The following is an 8,605-nucleotide window of genomic DNA, read 5'->3' as shown; positions in this document are numbered from 1 at the left end:
TTTAAGATTAGTATTTTTGTATTTTCAAAATACATAAAATACTTTGTGCCAGTCAACCTCTTTATCAGGGTGCTGATTTAGTTCAGACACACCCCCTCTCCCTCCCCCCAACCCCAACATTCATCACATGAGCTGCAGCTGTACAACTCCATTCAGCACTGGGTGAGTGACTTTTCTGGAATAAGATAAGGTGAGGATGTCACGGTTAATTGTACATGTTGATTAAAGTTAAAATAGTGCATCATTCAGATTTGCCGTCAGTTAACATGAAAGAATAAAAGAGCACTGACAAGGGGAAAAATTGCGTTAGCCAATCAGTTTTAATAGCTAATCTATTTTTTTTTTTTATCTACTAGCTTGTCAAATGTGTTTAAAGCATTACTGCAGGTTAGGCTGGGTGATATGACAATACATATCGTGGCGATGATATAAAGTGTGAATCAACGCAAATTTTTCTAAATCGTTTACATAGATAGATAAGCCTGTTGTGGAAAGCAAATATATCTGTGCAGCTTTAAGTGGGCAGGAATTATTCATTCATTCAATTAATTCAAAAGGAAGCATGGATGAATGAGTAATAGAATGTGATGTGCTTGGTGCAATTGCACTTATTATAAGTGTATATGTGTATGTCCTTTATACTTCTATGGCTCTCAATAGATTCAGTGGTTGGAGTTGGGTTAATACTCCTTGACAATTTCTGATTACGTTTCTGGCTACATTTAAAATCAAAACATATTGATCATTTAATAATTGTTGTAATGCTAAAATGTTTGTTTTCAACTTCCAAATAGGTGTCCAGTGATTGATAAATAAATATTTGATTTCTGAATATTGTACCCTAATTGAAGTAGCTGTTTAAATAGGATCATGATTTTACATACCATTGCATGAATGACTGCCTGACACATAATATATTATTATATTTATGACTAACAATCAAATGATTAAGTAGTTAGAAACTAGTTGCTATGAATACAGGTGCCATCAGTTGTCTTCTTATGAATGACTTGCTTGTCATTGAGTCAGTGCTGCTGATGCAAAGTAGGTCCTTTGTTACCAAACACCATGTAACTAAATTAGGATACAATTATGAGTCATTCGCAAACTGTTAAACATTAAAAAGTTGGTTACTTTAAAACTAACCTTCATCTGGGAGATCACAGGGATATGTGAATATTTGATCTGTTAACTGGTTGCATATGTCAGATTTATTGCATGACTCGGGCAGAGAAAATCTGTTGCTATCAAACATTGTTCACAAACATCAGTGTATCGGTGAAGAGATAGATCAAATAGGCCAATTGAGGGAAGGTTTGTGAAGAAATTTCATGCTCCCTTGTAAAAGTATTTTTTAGTATTTTTAAAATACAAAAATACAGTAGATTATTTTGATACTTGGTGTGGCTGCTGTATTTTGTAGTTTATTTTGATACACTTAAAATTAAGGTATTTGGTATTTTGATGTATCTTTGCCCATCCCTGCCTCTACCCAGCATTCTGTGTGTTCTGCTGATTGTTGGGAAGTTGTTTAGTTGTTAAATTGCGATGTTTGCAGTTTTCAGTGAACTTTGTGCATTGAGTCATAGTGAAATACAGCTCTGACTCTGTTTTGTTTGGTTTGCTATATAAGAACCACCATTGATCTTGTTCTTTGTTTATTTTGCCATGTTTTCAGCCTACTTGTTCCTGTTGCTGGGTTGTTTGCCGAGTGTGGATCTAGTCAAGATGATTCCCATTTTTCACAGAAGACAGGTGTACATTTCTGGGACAGATAACTTTGCATTTGTTTAGGTCTCCCAATATATTTATTTTAATCACATATCATTTGTGTTCTAGTGTTGTTTAGTCTAATCACAGGATTATTCTGCTCTTGAACCTCAATCTGTAGGGAGGGGCTTGTTTTGTTTTCTTTGCTCAACTCTTGAATTTACAGGATTTTGTGTTTGGAGACCACTAAGTTCTAAGTGGTTCCAGAATTTAATTGCCTGTTTTGTGTCCTCATAGCTAATGGATATTATACCCTGCATGCATTACTTCTGGAATTCCATGTAAAAAAAAAATCAGCAAGCCTCAGTTGGGTGTTTTTCCCATTTGGCTAGTTCTTGGTTTGTTAGTGGTCCACACATCTCACTGCCATAAAAAGCAATGGCCTCAATTACTGATTCTAATATTTTCAGCCTAATTTAAATTGAAACCTCAACAGGACATTGCCTTTTTATGACACGGTGAGCCCTGTGAGCCATTCCTCTCAATTCTTTCACAGCAGGGTTGATGTTGCCTGTGGACTTGAGTTTCAGGTCTAATTGTACTTTGATGAATGTGTGATATAATTGGATATGAATATGTTTTTCATGCATGTACATCAGGATCTTGAAGGTCAATATTCTAGTTTTTAATTTTAGGTTTACTGCCAGGTTAAATGGTCCAGGTATGTCAGTATTGTTCTAGTAGGTCCACCTTTTGCTGTGATCCTGAATCAGAACCAGGTCTGAGCCATTTTGAGTGATACCAGAAACTACAGTTACTGATGAACCTGGTTGGAAAATACCAAGCAGCAACCATCTATGCTACTGGGATATTTTTTCTTTTATAGCTGTAATTTTATTAAAAATATTTTCAGTTAGTTCATGCTTTCTGTGAACAATAATTTATTGTGATTTACCCCCTTCAACACTTATAATTAGAACTATAAGATAATGTACATTCAGCTGGACATTACTGTAAAATTAACCCACGGTCAGGTGGTCAAATCATATATTACCCAAAGTAGTCTATTTTGCATTAATGACCTGGTGACTGTTCATTAACCTTATTGTTAAACGGCTCCTTACCAGGTGAATGAATGGACATGAAATATAGATTTGAGTTGAAATATCGAGTGCAGCTATGTCAGAAATTGGTTGGGACAATGCAGTTTAATGGCTATTATACAAAATAATTTGACTTCAAATTGCCACAATCGATCGGTTGGGATCAAATATTCCAGACAGTTATGCAATAATGTCATAAGTTTTGATGTCAAATAGCTGATAGAATGGAAGGCTTTTATAAAGTTAAGGCAAAAATTTTTGTTTGATATTTATTTCAATCATTGTTAGAAGTATAATCAGATGTGCTGTAATTTTGGTATTAAAAAGTCAATTTTACTTCTATCCAGGAGATTGTGTGCTTTTTGAGGAATTCTAAGAGTCTGGTATTAATTACTATACAAAACAGCCTTTTCTAGTTACCTCCCACACAAATGCTTTAGTCATTATTACGGATAAATTCATTCCCCCTTCAAGAGCCATATTGAATGGCTTTTGGAGAGCAGACTGGAATTAGTACTTTTAGCTCTAGTGCATTTGCTTTTTAATGCAGTCATTTTGTCTTGAAGCTCTTGCACAGTAATACAGAGATCTAATGGATTCTGATCTGAATAGCTGATTCGAACACCTCAGGCTGTTTGTTTATTTAATTTTTTTTAGAACTCTCTTTTTTTCTTGCTTCCCCTGCAATTCAATTTTCCTTTAGTTTGTGCCAACTTCTTCCTCATACTTTTAACCTAATTTGTTGAGCCGTTTTGTCTGCATACGCTAAACTCTTTCCATCACACAGACCGTTTTCTCTCAGTTCTGAACTCTGTGGCCATATTGAACAAGAAGAAGACTGGTGACTCCAAATGGGGTTTTTTTAAGGGGTTGTTTCTTTCTTCTGTTCCAGGGACTGGTATAAATAGGAGTCTTAAAGGGAAAAAGTTTGAAGTTCACTCAAAAGGGAAATTCTGTCATCATTTACTCACCCTCATTCTTCAAAACCTGCATGCATTTCTTTCTAGAAGATATTTTTAAGCAGTGGCGTAACTTTGTGTTGAAAAGTGGTGGGGACACCGCGCAACTCGTTTTGCTAGTTTTTTATTTAATAACCTAATTTACTTGGGGACTGGGTTTAGAGTTGGACAAACTTAATTTTAGCTTTTCAAAAATACATCGATGTACCAGGGGTGGCGCCAGAGAATTTTGAACGCAGGTGCTGAGGGGGTGCTAGATCATTGACAGAGGGAGCTGGGCAATTCAGGGCTCCAGACTCATTCTTCTCACTGGTCGCTGTTTTGCGATTAACTTTCTCAGTTGGTTGCAGGGTTTTTGTTTTTTTTTGCCCTACAACATGCTATTAATCAATGCATGCTGATGAACTTTTATCGTAGTTTATAGTTATATGGAAACGAACGTAGTTAACATTCAACCCGTTCTTTTTCATCAGTAGTATTATTTGTGATTTGAATTTTGTGAACGGGAGTTCCTCTTTTACCATGTTAAAAGCTGGCTTCGGATGCTTTCACTTTCGATTTCACGATCTTGTCAGGTTTTACAATAAAATATAATTGTCTGTTTTGCTTGCATCTACACACCTTTCACCTTTTAAGACAAAAAAAAAAAAAGATGGATTCATTATTTTTTTATTAAAATGCACAACAACATTAAAACGGTAAGATTCAATGACAAACTAGCTTACAAAACGTTATTAACAAAAACTAATAAGATGAGGCATGGCATAGGCCTACACGGTGTATTAGGCTATATAATGACTAATAAATTACAGAACGTTTAGCAAACACTGAGGAATCAGAAAAAAAAGAGAGACTCCATAGCATAAGGTGAGGTAAACAGCAAAGATAAGCTTTTCAAAAAAAGGTGCATTTCTATTAAAGGCACGTCCATGTGGAGATGGCGAGTCAGCGTCGGCAATTGCTTTATGCGCGAGCTTGAGCGCGGAATAGGCTCTAGTCTAATACGTCTGCCTATAGCCTATATTGAAGTATGGTTAATATATTATTATATTAATCGATTTAATATAACGTGCAACTAGTTGACTAGAAAAATCTTTAATAGAGGGCAGGCCTACTTAGCACAAGGAAGCTCTCCATTTTTAAAACAATGCTATAGCCTAATGACATTATGAAAAAAGCAACAGCTGCAAATCACGTCGTTATTAGGAGTTATGCATGCATAAGGAGTCAAATGTTGTTGTTGTTTTTTTGTCACCCTAATTAGATTATGAAGAATGATTTGTTGATCTTGTGTTCCCTTTAATACATACCTTCCGCAATATATTTTTCAATTACTTTCAAAAAGTGGTAGGGACAATATCGACCCTGGCAAAAAGTGGTGGGGACATGTCCTACCCATCCCACCCGCAAATTACGCCTATGTTTTTAAGAATGTTGGGAATCCAATAGTTTCGGTTACCATTGACTTCCATTGTAATTCCATAACATGGAAGTAAATGGGAAACTGAAACAGTTTGGTTATCAACATTCTTCAAAATACCTTCTTTTACATTCCACAGAAGAAAGAAAGTCATGTTTGGAACGGCATAAGGGTTAGTAAATTATTAATTTAAAATGTTAATTTATGGTGGACTTGTCCCTTTAAAGGGATAGTTCACCAAAAAATAAAAATTCTGTCTTCAAATTCTGTCATCATTTACATGGATTTCTGTTACAGTGTCTTTAAGAACTGTTTTATGTGTAGAAGTTTAGATAAAATGGACTTTAAATGGAGAGAAAGTAATCTCAGGTTTAAAAAATATGACGTGTAGGTGAGTAAATGATGACAGTATTTTAATTTTTAGGTGAACTATCCCTTTAAGCTGTTGGGTGATATGTGTGTGTGAATGCTTTTCTGATATCATTTTGAATGTAAGTGCACAGTTTGCAGTGGCTCAATACGGCTTGTATCTGTTGCCTGTGTCCCCTCCTCCCTGCTCAGAGAGGGAAGATGGCCCAGAGGAGATGTGACACTTCCTGTAGCTGTGTGTGACAGGTCTGGTGTTATTCGCTTACCCAGGCAGCCAGTAGGCCTGCTGCTTCCAGATAGGGCGCGTTTGTATGTGTGTGTATAAGACAGATGGGCTGTGCGCCGTGTTTGTGTTTTATTGTTTTGAGTTCAGTAAATGAGACACACATGGACTGATAAAGGGACAGGAAAAGATAAATGATCAATTAGAGGCTTCACCACAATTGCCTGCAAGTCTCTCTGGTGTCTGTGAAACCAAAGCAGGGAAATGAGACTGACAGAGAGAAGAGGAGAAAGGGAAAATGAAAAATAGAGAGACAAAGAGATCCAGGGTGTATTAGGAAATTCACATTCATTCTGTGTGTGTGTGTGTGTGTGTATGTGTGTGTGTGTGTGTGTGTGTGTGCGTGTGTGTGTGTGTGTGTGTGTGTGTGTGTGTGTGTGTGAAGTGATAACACTTCCTCTCTGTGTGGCCGAGCTCAGATGAGAAGCCTGATGAGAAGTGGATTGTTTTTGACGGGCCAGTGGACACACTGTGGATCGAGAGCATGATCTCTGTAATGGATGACAACAAAGTCCTCACACTCATCAACGGAGAGAGAATCTCCATTCCCGAACAGGTACCAGTTTCAAACGATACTCGGCACACACTAAAACCTCTAATGCTGCCCACCCAGGGTTATTTCACTTCTGATTCCAGACCTGATACTGTGCACTTCACCTCACTAACCCATCAGGGTACTACATAGAACTATTTATAATTTTCTTCACTTACGCCCTTTTCGTCAGTTATTGGGTGAATCTCATGAAGAAATGCCTACGGCATATTAAAAGTTTGGGTTCAGTAAGAATTTTTATTTGTAAATAGTTTTATTCAGCAAGGACATGTTAGATTGATTAATTAACAGAAGGATATTTCTATTTCAAATACATGCTTAAATCAGCATATTAGAATGATTTCTGAAGGATCCTTTGATACTGAAGACTGGACTAATGGCTGCTGAAAAAATTCAGCTTTGACACCACAGGAATCAATTACATTATAATAGAAAACTTATTTAAATTTAAAGTTGTTTTATTGTAATAATATTTTACAATTTTACAGTCTTTTTGATAAAAATAGATTTCATTTCATATATGCAAAATATAACTTCTTATTTCTTTATTTTGTGTTAGCGTGAAATAGGACGCTGTCATGTTCTTGACAGGTTTCTTGAGGTTCACTTTTCAGCTAAGTGACAGCTCTGTGCTTATTTGGTTGGGTTTAACCATTAATGAGAGAGTGTGTTGCAGGTTTCATTATTGTTTGAAGTAGAGGATCTAGCTGTGGCGTCTCCTGCTTCTGTGTCTCGTTGTGGGTGTGGTTTACAACAACTACTCTGACTTGACCTGGAAGCCTTATGTTCAGTCCTGGATAAAAAAATCGACAGAAGGTTTGGAACCACAGTGTTAAGCATTGTGTTATACATTTGGCAAAGTGCTTCATCTCTCTTGCTTCATCTCTCTCTCTTTCACTCTCAGGTTGAAATGGATCATCTCAGGCAGCTGTTTGACCGCTACATAGACAAGACCCTCACTTTTAAGAAGACTCACTGTAAGGAGCTGGTGCCCATCACTGAACTGAACGGAGTGGCATCGACTCACTGGCCACTCCAGAGAACGGGGTCAGAACACTTTCACTTCATTGATGTGTTCAACCAATATTGCAACTGTAGATGGACCATATAACTGATCTTTGTTCATTGAACATAAAATGTGTATGTATGTATATATTTATATAAGTTCTGAAATGACAAAAAAGCACCATAAAAGTGGTCCATACATTCATACATGTGCTATTTCAAGTCTTCTGAAGCCATATAATATGAGAAACAGAATTTTATGGTGCTTTTGTTTCCTTTTTGAAGCTTTACATTTACATTTCCAATTGTAATTACATGTAAACCAGTGTATTACTGATAATATTTATAATGACATGAGGGTGATTTTTGTTTAAGGGTAAATATCTGGGGTGTATGGCCACAGTTAAACTTTTGTTTTCCAATCTTGCAACTCTCAAGTCTTTATAAAAGTAATATTTAGCTTTACTGTAGCTAATTTACACAGGTGTAATACTGTAATTCTCACTGTCTGGACAGGTGAGCCCAGCGGACTCTGAAAACTTTGGCCGTATGGTGGAGCTCTGGTTCATCTTCAGTCTCATATGGTCTGTGCGCCTCTGTAGATGAGGATGGACACAAGAAGACTGACAACTTCCTGCAGGAAATAGAGGGAACTTTCCCTAACAAGCTATAAAGTGGCATAAAAAGTGTATGGACACTTAAAGATGAAGTGTGTAATTTCTGTGCCACTAATGTCACCAAATAGAATGGCAAAATAATGACTTTACTGATTTTTACCAATTCACCCAAGCTTCCATTGATCCATTTATTTATATATTTAGTTAGTTATTATAATTAAACCATTCTTGTTTTATTTTTAGTTCACAGGTTTGTAAATATCCAAATACTTTTTAGGGCCACAGTAGTCCACATACAATGTGAAATAGGTAACATGTATGTGTAATTAATGTAAATGTATGTACACACATGCTAATTTTACATGAAAAGCACTGATGCTCTGCATCTAGAACAAATGTTTAAGCCTTTTTGCCTACAGAAACAAATATATTACTGGAGAAATAATCACCTTGTATTAAACCTCAGGACACAATCTACGAATACGACGTGGACACCAAGAACAAAACGTGGGCGTCATTTGAGGACAATCTGCCCAAAGGCTGGCGCTACACCTCCAAGTGAGGTGTGTGTGTGTGTGTGTGTGTG

At 36.5% G+C, this 8,605-nt stretch overlaps 1 protein-coding gene across 1 annotated transcript in view; it reads left to right on the top strand.

The window, feature by feature from the left end:
- LOC107595322 (dynein heavy chain 2, axonemal) overlaps window positions 1-8,605 on the top strand; it is a 165,735-nt gene that overhangs the window by 125,183 nt on the left and 31,947 nt on the right. The window contains 10 exon segments of the mRNA XM_016285691.1: window positions 576-596; window positions 6,259-6,400; window positions 7,074-7,136; window positions 7,138-7,203; window positions 7,205-7,213; window positions 7,302-7,416; window positions 7,419-7,444; window positions 7,919-7,989; window positions 7,991-8,090; window positions 8,486-8,577. Of these exon segments, the coding sequence (XP_016141177.1) occupies window positions 576-596; window positions 6,259-6,400; window positions 7,074-7,136; window positions 7,138-7,203; window positions 7,205-7,213; window positions 7,302-7,416; window positions 7,419-7,444; window positions 7,919-7,989; window positions 7,991-8,090; window positions 8,486-8,577 (705 nt within the window).

This window comes from Sinocyclocheilus grahami, unplaced genomic scaffold, assembly GCF_001515645.1.
Source record: "Sinocyclocheilus grahami isolate Dianchi unplaced genomic scaffold, SAMN03320097.WGS_v1.1 scaffold200.1, whole genome shotgun sequence".
NCBI classification, from domain to species: domain Eukaryota; kingdom Metazoa; phylum Chordata; class Actinopteri; order Cypriniformes; family Cyprinidae; genus Sinocyclocheilus; species Sinocyclocheilus grahami.
Note: the sequence above shows the minus strand (reverse complement) of the source record. Positions and strands in the feature narration are given on the sequence as shown.